At 36.6% G+C, this 20,606-nt stretch overlaps 3 protein-coding genes across 4 annotated transcripts in view; 1 reads left to right on the plus strand and 2 right to left on the minus strand.

Annotated features, from left to right (window-relative positions):
• Positions 1–4,654: 4,654 nt before the first annotated feature.
• Positions 4,655–8,461, plus strand: MLS (malate synthase). The gene is made up of 4 exons (XM_088986117.1): positions 4,655–5,122; positions 6,374–6,702; positions 7,078–7,408; positions 7,516–8,461. The coding sequence occupies exons 1-4, from the start codon at positions 4,745–4,747 to the stop codon at positions 8,170–8,172; spliced, it is 1,695 nt and encodes a 564-aa protein (XP_088842243.1). The 5' UTR covers positions 4,655–4,744; the 3' UTR covers positions 8,173–8,461.
• An 853-nt stretch (positions 8,462–9,314) lies between these two features.
• Positions 9,315–14,558, minus strand: LOC148853600 (uncharacterized). Its single transcript, XM_088941651.1, has 5 exons — positions 13,355–14,558; positions 12,016–12,172; positions 10,839–10,889; positions 10,272–10,364; positions 9,315–9,561 (listed from the first exon to the last, which is right to left on the minus strand). The coding sequence occupies exons 1-5, from the start codon at positions 13,519–13,521 to the stop codon at positions 9,484–9,486; spliced, it is 546 nt and encodes a 181-aa protein (XP_088797777.1). The 5' UTR covers positions 13,522–14,558; the 3' UTR covers positions 9,315–9,483.
• A 1,217-nt stretch (positions 14,559–15,775) lies between these two features.
• LOC148853601 (DEAD/DEAH box RNA helicase family protein) overlaps positions 15,776–20,606 on the minus strand; it is a 36,675-nt gene continuing 31,844 nt past the window's right edge. For both annotated transcript variants that reach the window (XR_016112472.1, XM_088982782.1), the window contains exons 16-19: positions 19,122–19,297; positions 18,177–18,201; positions 17,958–18,073; positions 15,776–16,092 (exon numbers count right to left, since the gene is read on the minus strand). Coding sequence is in view for 1 of the 2 variants with exons in the window: in XM_088982782.1 (XP_088838908.1) it covers positions 16,005–16,092; positions 17,958–18,073; positions 18,177–18,201; positions 19,122–19,297 (405 nt within the window). In the remaining variant the exon portion in view is untranslated. The remainder of the gene's footprint in view (positions 16,093–17,957; positions 18,074–18,176; positions 18,202–19,121; positions 19,298–20,606) is intronic.

Genomic DNA, 20,606 nt, shown 5'->3' on the forward strand with positions numbered 1-20,606 from the left:
ATCTTAAATTTATGTATCCAAGATGTTTTAAATATTATTTCACTCATATTTCTAAAATTAGAAATTGTATTATATATATTTTAAAAGTCTTGAAGCAAGAAAACAAGAATTTAATATTTTTGTCAAAATTATGGTTTAAAATATAAAAATTTTATATTAGATGTTAAACATAGATGGAATTCTACCTATTCTCTGTTAGAAAGTTGTATTTCTCACAAACAAATTCTTAGTGATTTTTATAATGCAAAAATGCCTATTGATATTATATTTGAGGAAGATTGGGAAATGGAAATTTACATAAGAGATTTTAAAAAAAATTATGATGCAACTAATGAATTATTGAGTATTTATTATCTAACTAGTTGTAATTTAGCTTATCAATTAATGATGATTAGTGATTGTTTTACAAAATATAGAAAGAATCCACAATTTAAAAGTATTGTTTAAATAATGGAAAATAAATTTAAAAATATTAGGAAAACATTTATCCTCTTAATTGCTTAGCTACAATATTAGATCATAGGATTAGAAAAGATGGTTTAGATATTTTAGTTGAAATATATTGTGAAAATATGAATATTAAAATTATAAAATAAAAAAGAAGAAATTAATAGTTTATTATTTGAAATGTATAGTTTTATATGAATTTGAAGTAACAAGGAATAATAAAAATTCTACAACTTATACATCTACATCTTCCACTTTTGAACTTCAGTGCAGTAGTGGAAGAGAAAAGCTTTTTTATTTAATAAGTAAGAGGCAAAAATCCACTGCCTCAACAACAAGTTCATTTACTAAACCTAATTTTTAATAAAAGCAATTTTTTCTACTTTAGGTGATTCTTCTTTCACCTCAGAGGGAACAAATAGTTTTAATATTTTAGCTTGGTGGAGTGAACATGCAAAAAATTATATAGTTTTTACCGCCATGGCACATGATCTACTAACCCCTTTGGTGTCTACAGTTCAATCAGAGTCTTGTTTTAGTACAGGGTACTAGGGTGTTGGACGACAAGAGAAACTGTATGAATGATGAAAGTCTAGAGATGTGCATATGCTTTAAAGATTGGTTGGATGCTGAATATAGATTACGAGACAAAGGAGGGCATGGCACTACACTTGATGTTTCACCTGAAATAGATGATCAAAGTCAAGAACAATAGGAGAAAATGATGAAGTCAATATTTTTTGTATACTCAATAGTTGTATAGCATTTTTTCAAATTATTGTAAATTTTGTTTTATTTTTATTCAATTTATTTGATATTTTTTTAATAACGTAGTTTTTTATTTTCAATTTGTAACTATATTGTATTTTTTATATTTTATTAAGGGTAAGTTACAAAGACCCTCCTTGTACTATGGGGTCAATGACAAAGTCCCCCTTTTACTTTTTTTTTTTGCGACAAAGACCCCCCTAAACTTTAGCCGTTAAACAAAGACCCCCTTCCGTTAATGTTCTGTCAGTTAACTTCGAAAAATTTTTCACTTGACTGCTTAACGTTTTTTAAATGTCCAAGCTACCCTTTTTATACTGTTCATTGTCTTTTCCATTGGAGTTAGGTGAAATGGCTACAATAAAAACAATGATTTTGAAACATTAAATGGAGAACATTAACAGAATAAAGGGGACCCCTTTTATGATGAAGATGGGAAAAAGGATGAATTAGAAGACTTAACTAGAGACGAGAAAGAAGCCAAATAAGCTTTGGGGTGAACCAACAAGGGCACTAGAACTCACCCTTGTAAATCTTCTTGTACATGATCACTCTGTAGGAAGGGAAAATAACCAGCAATCAAAACAAACAAAACCACTCTGTAGGACCAAATATCCATTTCCTAGGTTAAATAGATTTTAAGAGAAAAAGGGAAAGAAAAAGAAAATAGAAAAAGTTTAGTAAGGTATTTGGATAATTTAACGCTTTTCGTCATCTGACCTAACGGCCAAGGGGGTCTTTGTCGCAAAAAAAAGTACAAAGGGACTTTGTCACTGACCCCATAATACATGGAGGGTCTTTGTAATTTACCCCTTTATTAATTTATTCCATTTTCTAATTTTCATATTTCATTCATCCAAACATTGTATGCTTTGTACCATTCAAATTTAAATGAAATAAAATTTCTATTTTTCTTCCAATTTGTTATTTGAGTCTTTGTCTCTTTGACTTCTTATTTGGTTAAGTATTTTTTTCATTTCTTTGTTAGATTTCTTATTTTTTCAAACAGTTCCCAAAGAAAGTTATATTTTAGTTTTACTTAGTAAAGAAATAAAAATATAAAAAAAAGCAAAAAAAGCAAAAAAAAAAAAAACAAAAAAATAGTTCGACTCAGTTTGGCCCATGCCTAAGGCCTGACTTGTGGCCTAGCCTGACAGGGGCCAAGCCTATGGCATGGCCTATAGCCCACTCGGCCTAGGCCCGCGGCACGGCATGGGCCCACACAGGCTTGAGCCATGTCGGGCCAACCGCCCAAATTATCCCTGGGGAGAGCGGCATGGCCTAGGACAGTCCACGGGCCGACACAACCCATTTTACACCTCTAAATCAAACCAAAGAGACCTTGCTCAACAAGAACATAACTGCATCTACTATCATCATTCCCTAGCTAGACCTTGTAAAGCCATTAAAAATTACTTTATGCCATGTTTGGTTCAATTCTCACTCTTTCTCATTCTTACTCAAAGATGAAATTTTAAAATGGATAAGAATGGGTAAAAATAAGCAGAATGAGAAAATATTGCTATGAAGCAAACACTTTTTTCCTAAAAATGAATTCTTTTCAAACTAACAAGTGTCCTATGTTGCTCATTTTTATTTAAAAAAATGCTGGTATTCATAAATTGCTAGCCTAGGTCTCCAACATTCAATGTTTACGAGTTGGTATAGATGTTTTGTAAAAATACTTTCTTAAAAGTGCTTTTATATAAGTATTTTTTGTAAAAGTACTTCTATAAAAGTGCTTTTGTAAAATGCTTTATAAATGTACTTTTATAAAAGTGTTTTTTATTAAAGTGCTTTCATAAAATTACTTTTATAAAGTGCTTTCATAAAAGTGCTTTAATGTAAAAGTACTTTTATAAGTGCTTTTATAAAAGCACTTTCATAAAAGTGATTTCTCTAAAGTAAACATCTATGGCAACGGTTTTATAGGTAGAATTTTCTCAAAGAATGAAAATGAGCAAGATGGGGCATTATTTTTCATAATGCAAACTACTCAGTTTTGTGCTATAGGGCTGATTTTTCATTCTAAAAAAAATCTAGCCCATGGCAAGAATTTTGTATCCAAACAATCTCATGTTATTCATTTTTGCCTATTATAGATTTTTTTTTTCTTTTTCTTATGAACGGCCCTTGAATAACACAGCACCACACTAATAGTCCCCTCCACAAAGTCCATAATAATGGGAATTGAATCCGCATCTCTGTTAGAACAAGCCAGCTAACGTAGCAACTGACCCACGTCTTAGTTAGCTATTCTAGTTCATGGGGTGGCAGCAACATTGACGGTACAAGTCTTGGAGCAACACAATAATATGTTTAACTTTCAAGATTGAAAACTATTGGTCCTTAGTTTTTGTACTTGGAGAGGATCCGTCGTCATGAGAGACAGATGAAATCATGAAATGTCGGGGAGCAGAGAAATGAAAAATAAGGCCTCAATACAAGTCCTATCATTCTACTTCAGAAGCCTTTTAATTTGCAATTACATAAGATTTCTAACCGCTGGGTCCGATGGTAGATGTAGGGCAGTAGAGGGTATTTGGTACTGTGGTCATCTTATGTGATGTGCTTGAATTTAGTGGCGTGAATTGATGCATGAGAATTGATCCATGAAGTGTGATTTAACCCTAGATTTAACAGTTTGTGATCGATGTGATCATCATTCAATCCAGTATGGCGTGAATTGATGCATGAGAATTGATCCATGAGGTGAGATTTAGCCCTAGATCTAACAGTTTGTGATCGAAATGAATCGGTCTGCATTCCAAATTACTTAATCATCTCCTATGGTTAAGAATTGATCTAAAAACCATGATTTTTTTTTCAGATTTATATGAAGATCAAAAAAAGTTATTCTATATAGAAAAAAGTGTCAATCTTTTAATAAGATAAAAATATTTTTTTAATAATAATTTTTTATGATTATAACAATCATTATTTTATTTAATTAAAAAAATAAAAAAACATAATAAATATAATTTCAGGGTAAATGTTTTCCAGAAAACAGCCTGAGAGATAACCTCGTTCACCATTAATGCCTAAAAGTTTCCTAATCCATTGATATCTCACCCCAGCAAAACAGGTGACCGAATATGTGATATATACATATTATACAACTTCATTATTGAAAACTCTAGATCTATTCAGGCCAGCAGTGTGAGGTGTTGCCACGTATCTACCGCTCGTCCTATCTGGAACAAATACGCAACCCGAGGAAGGCACAAACTTCAAACAAAGAAACTGAGTTATCTAATTATCCTTCTCTTTCTCAGTTCTCGCCATTCCCATCCGACACCTTTAGATAGATAGATAGATAAGAACCAACTCTTTTTCCCAATTATCGTGACGCTGACACAGTCTGTGTCTATCCAGTACCAATATCACACTTGTCTTCCCTTCCCCCTATATCCTATAAATCTCCCCCTCCCTCATCTCTCTCTCTCGCTTGCAGCAGCCTCTCTCAAGTCTCACCACAACTGAAAACAACTACGTCGAGATTATTTATATTATTAAAAATTAATATACGATGACGAACGTGGCGCCCTACTCTCGCACAACGTCGTTGAACTACTACGATGTACCGAATGGTGTGGACGTCAGAGGTCGATACGATGAGGAGTTCGCGAAGATCCTGACTAAGGATGCGTTGCAATTTGTAGCAGAATTACAGAGGGAGTTTCGAAGCCACATCAAGTACGCCTTAGAGTGCCGCAAGGAGGCACAAAGGAAGTACAACGCAGGATGTTTGCCTGGTTTTGATCCGGCGACGAGGTGCATACGGGAAGGGGAGTGGGTATGTGCGTCGGTACCGCCGGCCGTCGCCGATCGGAGGGTGGAGATCACCGGGCCTGTGGAACGAAAGATGATTATCAATGCCCTCAACTCCGGAGCCAAAGTGTTCATGGTGAGGGCGGACAGGGTCACGTTAGTTTTTTATTTCCTTTTATATTACCAAGCAAAGCATCTCATTCACGAATCACGATAGCATACATACTAACTACATTCATCTCATGCACGATAACGTGTGCATGCATGCATCTCAAACTCTCAATTCTCAATTTCTCATGTGTGTAATGCAATTTTAAATTGGTTGACCACTGCAACGATGCCCGAAAAATATTAGATGACACATGTTTACATCATAGTCCCCCAAAGGACCTTGGATCTATAAAATCCAATCAGAAATAAACACGTCATCAATCTGTGTAATTGGCTAATGTACAATCCACTACCGTGTGTAGCCTGCTGTACCCCTTACCCCACTCACTTTACTTACTATTGGCTGGTGTTCTATATGCTCCAGACCACTCATCCAACCAAATGGAAATTGGCGGTACATATGTATCCAAACAATATAGATGTATATTGTTGTATGTTTTAATTTTTAAATTATTAATTTTTCTTTTAATTTGATATTTAAATCATATTTGTTATTTATGTGGATATGCACATTATTTGGTCTTTCTAATTGGGTCAAACTCAATATAATGGTTATAATTGTATTAAAAATAGGATCAAATGATAATAGAACTGTTTGATCTGATTTTATATCTATACTAAGATGGCTTGGTTAGAGAATTTCTCCAACATTAAATTTCTTTTTGATAAAATCTCAAACCTTAACTTATTAATTTGATATGAGATGTTTTTCAAATCAAATCAAACATACCGTGAACCAAGGCTTTTGAAACCAATTTGGACAACAAACCGGTTAGGGGTCCGGTTCCCAGGTTGAACGGTCTGATTATTTGAATTGAATGGTCAGTCCATTCTGATAATAAAATAAAAAATTAAAAAGAAGGTCAAAATCGTTGAATGGTTTGAATGGTTCAACCACTTGGATCAACGGTTTACTACCAAATCAGTGTTTTTTGGCAAAAATTCGATTTTGAGGAAAAATAAAACAGGTCACCTGACCAGTTCCCGATTTTTTCAGTCCGACCGTCCATTCCGGTTTTGAAAACCATGCCGTGAACACCCCCTACTACTTAACGGTCTTTTTGACTAAAAAGAGAATTATTGACTGTAAAGTCTAATTATTCTTTTACACACAACAACGATGGAAACGTGTAGCAATTAGCTCCCAAACAGTCAAAATTTTCAATGTTCTACAAAAAATAACTCTTCCTGATGTGTCTTTATATTGTTTTCACAGGCCGACTTTGAAGATTCACTTTCGCCGACATGGGAGAAGCTTATGAGGGGTCAAGTTAACTTGAAGGACGCAGTAGATGGGACCATAACCTTCTATGACCAGGCGAGAAACAGGCTTTACAAACTCAATCATCCTCACACGGCCAAACTCTTTGTCCGCCCTAGAGGGTGGCACCTGCCTGAGGCCCACATTCTCGTAGACGGTGAACCTGGAACTGGCTGCCTGGTGGACTTTGGCCTCTACTTTTACCATAATCATGCCACCTTCCGCCGGACACGAGGTGCAGGCTATGGCCCTTTCTTCTATCTCCCAAAAATGGAGCATGCGAGGTTAGTAGCTTCACTTCTAATATTAGCTTTATACAATAATTAAGAGTGTTTTGGAATGGCTGTTGAACTGGATGGTTAGACCGTATAGCCTGAGAACCGTCCAGGCAACTAGTTCCATTTTACCTTAAACCTAATTCTTGACCAAAAACTATTGAATTGGTCAACAATCCGTTGATCTGGGCAATGAAACGGTCAACCTATTCAATGGTTTTTAGTCATTTTTTATTTTAATTTTTTTTGTCAGAATGACCATCATCAACATGGAAACCGGTGGCCAGGTTCCGGTTTCAGTCGGTTTTTAAAACATTGATAATCAATTCATTCATTGCCATGGAGACATCACTGTACCAACAATGGAAGTAATGTGATCGGCAGGGAAGCCCGCATATGGAATTCTGTGTTTGAAAGGGCAGAGACAATGGCAGGGCTAGGCAGTGGAAGCATTAGGGCTACAGTTCTCATTGAGACTCTGCCAGTTGTTTTTCAAATGGATGAAATTCTCTATGAGCTAAGGGATCACTCAATTGGTTTGAATTGTGGAAGATGGGACTACATTTTCAGCTATGTCAAGACTTTCCAGGCTCACCCTGATCGCTTGCTCCCAGACCGGGTTCAGGTTGGAATGACTCGGCACTTTATGAGAAGCTACTCTGATCTTCTCATTCACACTTGCCATAGACGTGGTGTGCACGCCATGGGCGGAATGGTATGTGGGAGTGGGGTATTTTTATCCTAGTACTCTAGTAGTTATGTATATGTAAATACACAAAAGATTAATTAGTTGTGACAGCTCCATCCATAAATCTTTAACAGGCAGCTCAAATTCCAATCAGAGATGATCCAGTGGCGAATGAGGCAGCGTTGGAGTTGGTGAGAAAAGACAAACTAAGAGAAGTACGGGCAGGCCATGATGGGACCTGGGCAGCCCACCCTGGTCTCATCTCCGTCATCATGGAAGTCTTCACAAATTACATGGGTGCCACTCCCAACCAGATAGAAACCATGAAGCGAGAGGATGCAGCCATTGTGACTGAAGAAGACCTCTTACAAAGACCCAGTGGTGTCCGGACAATGGAAGGCCTCCGACTGAATACCCGAGTTGGAATCCAATACCTAGCAGCATGGCTCACCGGAACCGGGTCAGTGCCTCTTTACAACCTCATGGAGGATGCTGCCACTGCTGAGATTAGCAGAGTTCAGAATTGGCAATGGTTGAAGTATGGGGTAGTTTTGGACGGAGACGGGCTTGGGGTGAAGGTGAGCTTGGACCTCTTTGCTAGGGTGGTAGAAGAAGAAATGGCCAAGATTGAGAAAGAGGTAGGTGAGGAAAAGTTCAAGCACGGCAAGTACAAGGAAGCTTGTAAGATCTTCAATCGGCAATGCACAGCTCCTACCCTGGATGAATTCCTGACGTTAGATGCATATAACCATATTGTCATCCATCACCCTAACGGATCCCCTAGGCTCTAAAATCTCATCATGTAGAGAAGCCTATTAGGGTCTATTGTTTGGTGATCAAATTATCCAAAACAATGGCTATATGATCTTGAGGTCTCTCTAATGCTCTGAACACAAAACTATCTAGAAGCCTATGTTTATAATATTCCTCATATTTCAGTGTTTGCTGTTATTATCTTCTGTTGTGATCATCATCTTCAGGTATGTCTTGTGTCACAGTAGTCAATCATACTACCTGTAATAATAACTTTAATTGTTTGTATGGTATCATCAGTGATCTAAATTCACATGTTACTCTCTATCTATAGGGTTGTAAAAAGAATAGCCAAGAACCATTTGAACAATTCTCCCTGTCCTGAATGTATGCAACAGTAAACTGTTAGGCCACGATGTGCACAGAATCTAATTTAAAGACTTGGTTTAGATCATATTGTTAACACTAATTCTACAACTCCTAGAAACAAAATTCTGTAATAACCAGGACATATCCATCCGTGTGACAGAAAGGGCACAGAAACAGGGCTATTATTTCAAAGAACCAACTCAAAAACTGTGTATGATACCTGTACAAAATGGGATGGTGCAATACCACTATACCAATGCAATTTGGATCCACAACGCTGGATACAGGAGGCTTTTTACCTAGTTAGCCCACAAATGACCTTTATTCAACTGAAGAGTCTAACAGAAAGAAAATTGTGAATATTCTTCGCAAATGTAAGATGGAAAGCATGGACAGAATAATTTCTGGCATGGTTGCATCGATATTTGGTTTGGTCATGCATGACAAACTGCAGGTACATTGCAAACATATGTTTTATCTTCCAAAGGCCCTTGACCAATATGTTACTTGAGGGAAATCAGGATATTTTAAGATGCAATACCAGGCCAATAAGGCTACAGACCATCATCTCTTTTTTTCTCGCTGTATGGCAATTATGTATATACTGAACTAATGTCATTTCTCAAGCTCAAGCTGAAGACTGTGGGTTCCAAAACGATTTGATACCAAAAGGCCACTAAGATAGAAAAGAAATAAAATGAAAACAGTAAAAAGCAATGTTCATCTCCTAAAGATGAAAATACAGTAAATGATATCATGGTGGTCAGGATTCTCCAATTCAAACTGGCACAAGTCTTGTTGCTACAAGTCATTGGTAAACAGAAAATATTTTCATTCCAGCAAGCCATGACAATCAACTAAATGCATTTTCACATAATGTAATACAATGGAAACCAACAGTTCAGAATAGTAGGATCCAAAGTACTTATGGCAGAATTACAGAGAAAACGGTGACCAAGGTTTGCCCCCTGGCATCCATGTCAAGCTTGAGTGGTGGCTTTCCTGATCAAGTGAGCAATAACTGCTGTGACAAATCCCAGCAATGCACCAACAATAACCTGCAATAATATGTAAATTTGGAAATATTAGGCTCTTCTGTTGTTGCATAGCAATAATAATATGTAGTGTTTACAGGATATGTTTGTTATGTTCTGTTTTTTCTGGGGGGGAAGTATTCAATGGTAGTTTGCATCTGCAAAATAAAGTAATCATGTATTGCTGATATTTTTAGAGATGGTATAGAATTATGTACTCATTTTTTCAAAACTAGTTTTGTAACTTCTAATATTCATCATGCTAATATGCAGTATGCAAAGTGACAGCTCGAATTACACCTGCAATCACTTTATATTTTAGGTACAATCATTTATCATCCTTTTGAGAATATCATGATGAGAAAGTTAACTTTAATGATTACAAGTCTTTCAAATTTCCCCTTTTTAGGAAAAGTTCATGAAATACCAATTGCTTTCTATACACTTCATTGTAGACCTGGAGCAAGAGCATAGCTTTATAGCTTGAATAAAAAAGTTCACACAGAGACAAAGATGAGATATGCTCAAAAGGAAAATCTTTACCATTTATCACATGGTTTTGAAGATGGAGTCTAGTACTACTTAAAACAAATGCATAATGCTAGACAGGCACAACTGCATTAGGATACCCTATGGTCTATATAACAGTATAACTACATGATATATTTTTTTTCAAATAGTGACAAAATCAAAACAGGTTGATGCTACAAAAAATAGTTTTTTTTCAATCAAACCTGAGAGGGAGTATGACCAAGAAGTTCACGCAATGGTCTGGTTTCTGCCAGAGGATGTTCAGCTGGAAGTTCAAATACAATTTGGTTCAGCACCTGCAGGATACCCAGTTTGAATATGATGACAACATATTAATCCATACATCCTGGAGTTACATTCCAGAGTTTATACAGTAACAAGGCACCAAGTCCCAATTAAAATAAAAAAGAAACTAATAAGAATTCAGCGGCTGGTCAGTCAATATTTCAACGACCCAAGAGAGCAATCATCAAACCTGCACGATTCAGAGAATAATCTCTTAGTGGTCTGTTATAAGTTTGTTATAGTCTGTTAGGAGTTTAATATCTTTTGGCTTTTTTGTTAGTTGTAACCAAATCTGGTTGAGGCTCTGTTATAAGTAGAAGGTGCAGGGGAAGGATGGAAACAAGAAGAAATTTACCCAATCTCTCTTCTCTCTCAATTTTTCTGGAGCTCACCTCACGCTCAAAGTGGGGAACACGTTGGTCCTATCAGAAACTAAGTTGTATTCATGCATCTACACATTGCCTGAAACTAGTGAAGTATCATACCTCAGCTTGGCGCCCAGCATGCAATCTAACACCAAATGCATCATGCATCACCTGCCAAAAAATGACTTACATATGAAGCCTCAATTGGTTAGGCACTAAGAACATGGCCTATTAAAAGATTACCATAAGGATGTTGTTAATTTGTTAACATCTCAAATGAGCACAATAATAATACGTGGAAAGAATCATATCACCCCCCAAAAATGTAAAAAGGTCAACATATTTAAAAGTTACTTGATCAACTTTTATCCAAGAAAGCAATTCTCATTCTCTCAATGCAGAGTATACAGCCAAGGAATACCAATGAACTATAGGCATGGAGCACAAAGATATTTGTACAGTAGCTCCAATGGACTGCAGTAATGGAGTAAAAAATATGAAAACCATAATATGCAATGATTATGCTGCACTGCACATGTTACATGGTTGGTACACAGTACTTTTTTTTGCCCTTTTCAGCAACTTTATGGTACAGGGAAAAAATACTATGCGGAATATACAAATTAAAAAGATATAATGCAGAGCAAAGGAGGTTGGCTCATTTAACTGTGAAGAGTAAGCCTTAAGAATTTTATAAATTAGATTGTTCAAGGACCAGAACTGCGACTCAATTAAAAAAGAGTATTTTATAAATTATTGAGTTCAACCAATGTATTAAATTAGGTGCACTTGGAATTAGAATTTCAGAAATCTTGGGACAATATTTCAATTCTGGTCAATTTTGAAAACGATTACCAAGTTCAATTAAGTAGGGTACAGGAAAATGTAGAAGAATTTCAATCTTTCATTACAATTTGGCCTTTTCCAAAATTGATGCAAAAACTGAGATCTAAAACTTGGTAGTTGCTCCACCATGCATGAAATATGGGACTTCTTAACAACTATTGCTCATAATGGAAAAGGCCAAATGACTTATTTTCCAGGAATGCAAAAATAGAAAACTAGTCTATAATGCATTATGGTGGAAATGGAACTAAATTGGAAAGCAAAGAGGTAACTTGTAGTACAGAATTTATCACGAATCAGGAAAAAAACAGCTGGCATTAAGTTGCAGTAACAAGTAAACTAGATAATAAACAAATAAGTAATCTAGTAAGCCTCAGTTTATATAATGGATGATACACTTTTTTGTTTTTGAAAATTAAAATATCTCCTCTAGACAGAGTAAAGGCCATACCACACATGCTAAGATCATTGCAATTGCAAACACTGATCCTCCAAATCCATCTTGGAATCCAATAGCAATAGCAAGAGCAGTGACTGTTGCAGAATGCGATGATGGCATCCCACCAGAACTTATGAGCTGCTTAGCATCCCATCGTCTCTCCTTGTACCTGAAGATCTAATGAAAGTTCATAACTCTTAGGAGAAATTTATTTACACATACTGATATAAGAAGGCAAAGGAGAGATAGCTAGAACATAGCACTGACGCATGCAAATGCATATAAGATGTAAATTTTTTAATAAGCATATAAGATGTAAATTACATTCAAGTAACATGCACAATGCTTTCATTCAATAAATTTAGGTATGAAACAAGACTAACAATCAACCTGTAAAATTCAAAAGCTATTGAATGTTTATCTGGTTCTCCTTTGCAAAGTGGCACACCTCTTATTTTGTAGGAAACAAAAGTTACAAACTACAGAAGATTTTGGTTTTTATTTTCGTTTATTGCATCTTTACATTCACAATTTAGGTAGAATTCACCACCATAAACTTTGCAAGTCATTGAAATTAACTATGAAGGTCCTTACACCTAAGAACCTGAACCAAGAACAATTCCACCGATGGTGTCCTCTGTCCTCGATCAATTCTAAACTTAGAAAAGCAATATTTAACTAGATAATTATTAAAAAAGAAAAAAAAGAAAAAAAAAAAGAAAATGAAATAGAACAGAATAGCTTACTTGTCGACCTCATGGGAGTTGTCAATGGGATGATCACTTTCAACAGTGGCTAACATTATATTTATAAAACTCGATTAATTCTAATATGGATGTGGTAACAGTGCACAGAGAGATTAGCAACTTGTACGAAATACTTGTCCAATCTTCATCTAAAGACACACTTTCACGACAGAGATACAGCCATGAGTATAAACCATGTCTACGCAGGAGCAAATTTAGAAGTTGCGTCAATATACCACGATCAGTGCATCCCTAATGAGGACAGCATAGACCAACCCTATCCAAACATTATAAGGAAGCACTACATTATGCTTTTAATCCTATTAAAGACACAAAGTATCAAATAGCAAGTATAAGAAGAAATTTCCAATGAATTCTGAACTCTCTGTTCCATAAAATACTGACAATTTTCTACAGAAAAAATAAACTAAGCAAATGTAAAGCGAGTTGGTGCAAAGAAAAGTGGGAAACTAAGAATTGTGAAAAACTAAAATTTCAACGCCTAACATCATCTGAATATTACATCAACAACTCGTGGTAAAAGGATACCAATTTCTTCGTCAAGCTGAGCATCAAAACAAGAATGAGAGAGCGAGAGAGAGTACCAGGTCATGAAGAACTTGCTGGATTGCGCGAAAGCGAAGGCAATGATGGCAGAAATGAAAGGGTAATTGGTAAAAACAGTGGAGGAGGAGGAGGAATAAGAAGATGGAGGAGGAGAGGGGACAGTATTTTGGAGAAGCGAGACTAATGAAGCTGTTATGTCATCCATGCTCTATTTGTCGTTGTCGAAGCTCAAATCAGTAATCCTTATCAATCTAATTCCGTCTATGTTGTATTTTTCTCTGCTTTCTTGTTCGATCTTGCTTGTTTATTCCTTCCTTTTCTTCAGCAATCTCGTTGTGATCTCTTACTTGTACAAACGCAGAGAGAGAGAGAGAGAGAGGAAAAACGAAGATTAACTAAGAGACATGGTTGTGTGAAGAAGATCTACAAGGCTATCGGTGGGCAACGAAGGTCCGTTGTAGTTCCAAGGGCAGAAAGCAAGCAAGAAAGCTCCCGTTTACTTGAAAACAACAATAAACGGACTTTTCTCTTGTTTGTCTCGTCCCTTCTCTCAGTTCTCAGTTCTCAGTTCGCCCCTTGCTCCACGCAAGACGCTTATTCTCTCTTTCAGGTTCTTACCGCTTTATTCATTCATAAATCATACTAATTTTTAAGTATTCTTTCCCTCGTTGGACAGTTGGCACACATCAGTGAATATGCCTTCATTCGTTCATGGATCACTAGAATATGCCGACCCCTTACCCCCCACCCTATATTTATATATAAGTTTTATGCCAAGGGAGAATGCTAGCAAGACTCGCGTAGGCTACACGCAACCAAAGTTCAATTTACCACAAGAAACCCCACGATCCAACCAACGTCCTGGTAAAAAGGATTCAGAGCGAGGGTGTTCTAGTAAATTGAAACATGAACGGAGAAGAGGAGAAGCCGATGAGTCGTGCCGTCTGGCTACACACCATCACCATCATGGTCGATTCAATTCAACAGCCCACCAAGGAATGGATGGATAATTCGTCGTGAAGGAATGGAATAGAGTAGAGAACTAGAGATATAATAGATATGGTACCGTATATGGCTACGGGATACCCCTAAGTCAAATTCCATATATATATATATATGGAGGAATACAAGGGGAGGGAGGGGAAACATCTAGATTCTGGATTCATTATAGAATGGTGAAGTTGAACAGTTTATGTCTAAACTCCAAGCCATTGATGAATATGACGATATATACATGGTTTTACATGAGCATGGCCGAGAAGAACATGTTAAATATTGAATTGAAGGGAGGCCCCCTCTTCGATTGCATCTGGGAGCTTGTAGCCTTGTATGTACATCGAGTGTTTTTGAATCGCAATTGACCGGACTGTTAGACCATTCAGCTTGAAAACCATCTGGTCAATTGGTTTTATTTTACCCTTATCTAGTCTTTAATTAAAAACCGTTTGATTTAGTTAATAATATATTGATCTAGACAATCAAACCATTGATCTGCTCAATAATTTTTGGTCATTTTTTATTTTAATCTTTTAATTTTTTAATTTTAAATTAAAATGAATTGTTCATTTAAATTAAATGGTCGAACCATTAACCTAAAAATCAGTGGCGGAAACAGTTCTGATTTTGGGTCGATTTTTAAAAACCTTGTGTAAACCCAAGTAAGTTTATTGGAAGCAAGCAATATTCCACCTACTCCATTGTTATCTACTTATCTTCGCCTCTTGGACGTGATCGGTGATCCCGTCCATTAGCACGATACATCCTATAAAAACCACATGATTCCTATCATTATCAATTTATTATTATTATTTTTTTAATTCATAAGAAGACTTTGTGCTTTTTCATCCAAGCATTTATCATTTTCCTTCACCATCTGAACGTCATAGATTTTCCCACGATTACATGAGAAATGACCAGTGCAACTTTTGAAGCATTTGATTCAGTATGGCTCAGTTTGAAGGAGTACAAATACAAATATGTGCAGTGCAAATACATACAGAATAATAAAAAATGCAGTGTTTCGCACTTTCAAATTTGTATTTGTACTCCTTCCAAACTGAGCTTAAAGTAAACCTAATCCATGCATTGCATTACATAGACAAACAACTGCAACGCAACCTGAGATGATCCTCCACTCCTCACCTCCTTTCTATGCGACTTTGCAACCATCAAATCAAATACACCCTTTGACAGAGTCACAGAATGAATGTCCCACTCCCACATAGACAAATCAGGAGCTGCAGAAGATCAAGACATTCTTTTTGTGTGTGCACTATGCAGCACTTTCCGATGGCTCCACTTGAAACATTAAAATAAGCCACCACACCAACCGTCCCCAACTTAAAACAAAGGACGGTCCATCTCTCAAAAACCAAATCACAAGAAATTGATTCAGACTTGATCCATCACTGTACTTGTTTTAATATAACCACGTGTATCCAGGCCACTACTCAGCAAATAAGAAGGAAAAAAGAATATTTTTTGGGGCTACATAAACTCTAATTATTTTCTTCACATTTTCACATAGAAATTAAACATTATATTTGAAAAAACGGGAGGGGCCACCACTTTACATTGGCTACTGAGTAGTGACCCTTCTTCCCAGTCCTTGCAAACCATTACAAATTAGCACCTCAAGTACAATCACTCTCCTAATTTGTTGCTGCAGAAGATTACAGTACACCTTGTTTATAGTACATCCTTCCCGACAAAATTCATGAGCTCCATCTTTGCTGCTTCCATTACAGCTGGGAAGTCTATGTGCATATACCTTCCCCTGTCAAAAGAAAATAGCATCACATCACAAACCATTAAAAGGAGGTATGATTTTTCCAGTTTTGGAAATCAAAATTAAACAGTCATGAAAATAGATATGGCTGCATGTAAAAGATTATTTTAAGTTGCTATCTTGCCTACTATAATTAGTCATCGACAAAGTTGAACTCATAGAAGTGTAATTTACATGCACTCAAAAAAGTTGCACTGCAACCATTGCCAAGGGTGCAACCCCACTGATCCTACCCAAAAATCCATCTCATACCAGTGTCATCAATGCAGCGTAGCAATGACTAGTTGTTTAGCCCCCTTTAATTGTTGTGATGACTAATTAGTGTCTAGGCACAAGCACTGACTAGTTGATGGGAGCTCTTTTGGTAAGTCAAAAAACTGAAGCTAAGCTTTGATGGGAGCCCTTTTGGTAACCCAGGTCCATCTGGCATTGGTGGAATAATAAGAGATAGAGAAGAGTGGTGGCATTATATTCAGGGCTAATAGGAGAGGGTGATTCTCTAAGAGCTGAAGTTCTACCTCTCCTCCAAGGGGTGAGATTGGTGAAACAACTGGACCCCCAACAAAAAGAAGTGGAGAGGGACTCCAAACTGGTGATAGGGTGGGTACAAACAGGTGGCATGGGAATTTGGATCCACAGGCAGGTCATGAGGGAGATTAGAAAGCATATCAAGGGAGTGAGGTGCAACTGTTAGATGGGTAAGAAGATCACAAATGGTTTGGTTGATACACTAGCCAAACAAGTGACCAGTAGGGGTAAATTGTTTTGGGCTGAATTGCAAAATGAAATATTCTGGGGGATCAGTTTCCTTTCTTCTGGGAACTGGACCTATGTACTCTCTTAATCTATATTAATGAAAGTTACCATTTCCTATCAAAAAATAAAAGATTTTAATGCAATCTCAGAAATAAGTTTATATAAGCTACATTTTATGAAAGAAAAGAATGACAACCAACATTTAGTTTAGTCTTTGTTTGGAACTTTGTTTTTCTAACAAAGAAAAAGTTTCCAAAGTTAAGAGAGCAACTTTGATTATTCAATGTGTCTTTTGTTTTTGGCAATTCCCTATCAATAACCATTGATTGGAAGAAAACTTAAAAAGAACTCCACTGCCTTCTATCTATCTTATTTACCATCATCTAATCATGTTCCATCACAAATATTTAATACAACAGCATGAATATAACAAAATGCAGATATATTCTATATTATTCTAAATAATTAGAGATACAAGCAAACAAATAAAGCTTTAGAATGACTTTGTGGTTGATTAGTTGTTAACTGACTAGACAACATAGTTGATGCTTAGCTGTCCTAGGCAACTGACCCAAGCAAAGCCAGACCCATAACCTCTGCCCTCCCAAACAAACTAATCACACAAAACTTTACAAATTTCACCTTACCACTTAAAGACCAATAAAACAAAGGATACAACTCCAACCTAAGATGTCTCAGCTTTTTCATTGCTAATTGACTAGTTGGTTGACTAGTTAATGACTAGTTGACACTCTGATAACACTGCCCATCCATCCAATCTATTGCATCTATTTGGAAAGTTGGCAAGAGAATGATGAACTCCAGAAGTAATCCATCCAACTCTTGGTTTTGATTCCCATGTTGGATTCATCACAAGAGGTCCAAAATCCTGCTTCAATCAGTAAATGGGGTAGGTCATTTTGATAGTGGATGTTCCAAGGTATCCCAGTATTGTTTCTAAGTTGAATGGTGAATAGACAGTAAAACTGTATATCCCTTCTATATAGCTTCTTAGCTTCTCTCCAAGATGACAAGATGTAGAAATAAAAGTTCACCCTATGTACTTAAAAATGAAAACAAATTTAGTTAGAAGATACCAGAAATGAGTTCTGGACCAAGTAGTAGAAGGATATGCTGGGCTTGCAATGCCATGCATTATCCTTGCAACTGCTCTCGGTGTGAATTTTTCATGTGAACTGCTCTGCAGAAACACCTGTGTCACCAAGAAAAGGAACAATTTCAAAATAAGACTTAACACCCTGAATGCGGAGTTCCTTGTGTTTGAATGTTAAAAAAAAGCAGTAATTAAACTTCACCTTTATATCCGCTCGCAAGAATGGGCTGCAAATAGAATAACAATTGCATCAGTACAATCATTAAAAATTTAAAGTGCCTATAACAAGGAAGTTCTTGTGTCAAGATGGGAGGATAACACATGGCATATGGATCCTGGCTAAATCTCCTAGACCAAAATTTACCCAAGTGAGCTGCTCTACTTAAAGCATCTCCTTAGTCCACGCACATCAACTTCCAAGTATCCCGGTCCTGGGGTTGCCGTGCACTATGTGAGGTCTGATCAAATCCAAGTTGGTTTCATAAAGGGAATACTAGGTGATGATCTTATGCCAGATTTAAGCTGGTCAGGGATTAGCCAAAGCAAACCCAAACAGACACTTTTGAAGAGATTAGCCAGTTTTCTTGTTTGAAAAAGAAAGATACCCTTTTTTTCTTTTTTTTTTTTCTTCACAAATGTTACTATATGAAAGTCACATGGTAAAGAAAGATACTATAGTGTTGTAAGCTCAACAAAGGGATGTTGATGGTGTGATATGTTGCAAATGCAATAATAGGATAGCACTTCTAGTATTATTCCCTTATCATGTGGGCTTCTGATTTGCACTTGAATTCTGTTATTTTTCCTTCTTTGAGGAAGGGGGCGAGTGGCAGGTTAAGAAACAAGCAAACAACTAGGCATGGAGTCAATTGGGGTTAACCACCACAAACCCACAAAAATTCAGTTAGGTTAGCCAAGTGTGTAAAACTGCTATCCTTGCTCCTAACATATATTCCATGTGCAGAGTTGAGGCAGATGAGTGAATTTCTCCAGAACCTCCCATCCAGACAAAGTGTTAGCTTAATTTTACATTCCAAAACAAGTTTGACTCTCAATGGGAAAATATGTGGTAATCAGGTTTAGGTTCTACATTTCCCTGTCAGTGTATGAGTCATAAAAAATAAAGAATATAAAGAATTGTCTCAACCTTCCATGGCCCATGTTATTTGCAATATTGGAACTTCCGTCATCATCTCTGCTGAAATAATAAAAAATCCTCCTCTGCAAGCATGCAGTATGCAGAGATCCAGAGCAACCATCCATTTTGGGGCACAGTTTTGAGGCAAAGGTTGCAGCATTGAACATAGAATCTAATTTCCTTACCTATTCAAGAGCAGCACATAAATCATTTAGAAAAGGTCCATGTGGATAAACTCTCAAATTAAATTATTAAAAGTAAAGACTGAATGCAAAATAAATTGCTAAGGGATGGACTTAGTAACCATTATCCTCTAATAAGGTCTGTTCTATTACCTATTTCCTTGTTATTCTTAACTGCATCGAAAGGTGTGCCTCAGACACACCTAGGCACACATGTGAGCTGCATTTGAAGTCATGTGCTTCACCAAGGCCCATGCACAACCCTTTTGAAAAGGTGTGGGATTGGTGTGCCTAGGCATGTCGTGCCTTGCCTTAGTTTTGCACTTTTTGAAATTTTAAGCATAGAGGCTAGATGGAGGTGCTCTGCCCCTGGACTCCCAACCAAGCTCCTTGAGGCAAACCGAAATAAGTCCATGCCAAGGTCTCAAAATTTTAACCTATATATAAAATATTTTTTTTTAATTTAATTGTAATTCTTATCTTTTGAGAAAATATCTTGCATTAAGAAGGACAAAAAAACTAGCAAAAGAGGGTAAGAACTACAACTAAAATTAATGCAAGATATTTTTCAGAAGGTAAGAACTATAATTAATGCAAGTCAAGGCTGAGTAGAACACCCCCCCTGGCGCCTTCTGCTAATAATCTCTCATCCTTGATGCAAGATATTCTTCAGAAGGTAAGAACTACAACTATAATTACAAACTAATCCTTTTATATACAGGTTAAGAATTTAAGACCCTGGCATGGACTTATTGGGTTTGGAAACACTGTGGAAAGCAATTCATGGTATTCTTCCTCAGTTTCTCAATTTTGTCAGGTATGATATTTGTGATGGTAACTTTGTCTTCTTCTGGGAGGATACTTGGGTTGGAGAGGTTTCGTTGAAGGACCTCTTCCCTTCTTTATTCTCTGTCTCACAGTATAAAAATGAATTTGTTTCAAAATTTTTCTCCCCTTTGGCAAATCCATTGGTACCTAACTGGGATTTTGGGTTCCATAGAGGTTTAAGGGAAGAGGAAATTGAGTGTCTAACAAATTTGCTAAGCTTACTTGATAAAGTTTGTTTGGACCCTTCTGAACCTGATAAACAGATTTGGACACCCTGGCCGAATGGGTCTTTCTCTTGTGCTTCATTTTTTAAGTCCCTTACTCAATCTCCCCCAACCAACCTTTTCGTGTTAAGGAAATATGGTGCAGGCCTATCCTCTCTAATGTTATGGCTTTTTGTTGGGAGGTGTATTATGGGAAAATAAACACTTGGATATTCTACAAAAGAGAAGGCCTTTTCTCTATCTCTCACCTACTTGGTGTA

This window comes from Nelumbo lutea, chromosome 4 (assembly GCF_056320005.1).
Source record: "Nelumbo lutea isolate HS-2025 chromosome 4, American lotus-T2T, whole genome shotgun sequence".
NCBI classification, from domain to species: Eukaryota; Viridiplantae; Streptophyta; class Magnoliopsida; order Proteales; family Nelumbonaceae; genus Nelumbo; species Nelumbo lutea.

Coding starts and splice junctions, on each gene's coding strand:
- MLS (XM_088986117.1), top strand. CDS start 4,745: ATGACGAACGTGGCGCCCTACTCTCGCACAACGTCGTTGAACTACTAC. Junction 6,703..7,077: donor CCAAAAATGGAGCATGCGAG/GTTAGTAGCTTC, acceptor TGTGATCGGCAG/GGAAGCCCGCATATGGAATT. Junction 7,409..7,515: donor TGCACGCCATGGGCGGAATG/GTATGTGGGAGT, acceptor AATCTTTAACAG/GCAGCTCAAATTCCAATCAG.
- LOC148853600 (XM_088941651.1), bottom strand. CDS start 13,521: ATGGATGACATAACAGCTTCATTAGTCTCGCTTCTCCAAAATACTGTC. Junction 12,173..13,354: donor AGCAAGTTCTTCATGACCTG/GTACTCTCTCTC, acceptor TTAGATCTTCAG/GTACAAGGAGAGACGATGGG. Junction 10,365..10,838: donor ATGCTGGGCGCCAAGCTGAG/GTATGATACTTC, acceptor GGTATCCTGCAG/GTGCTGAACCAAATTGTATT.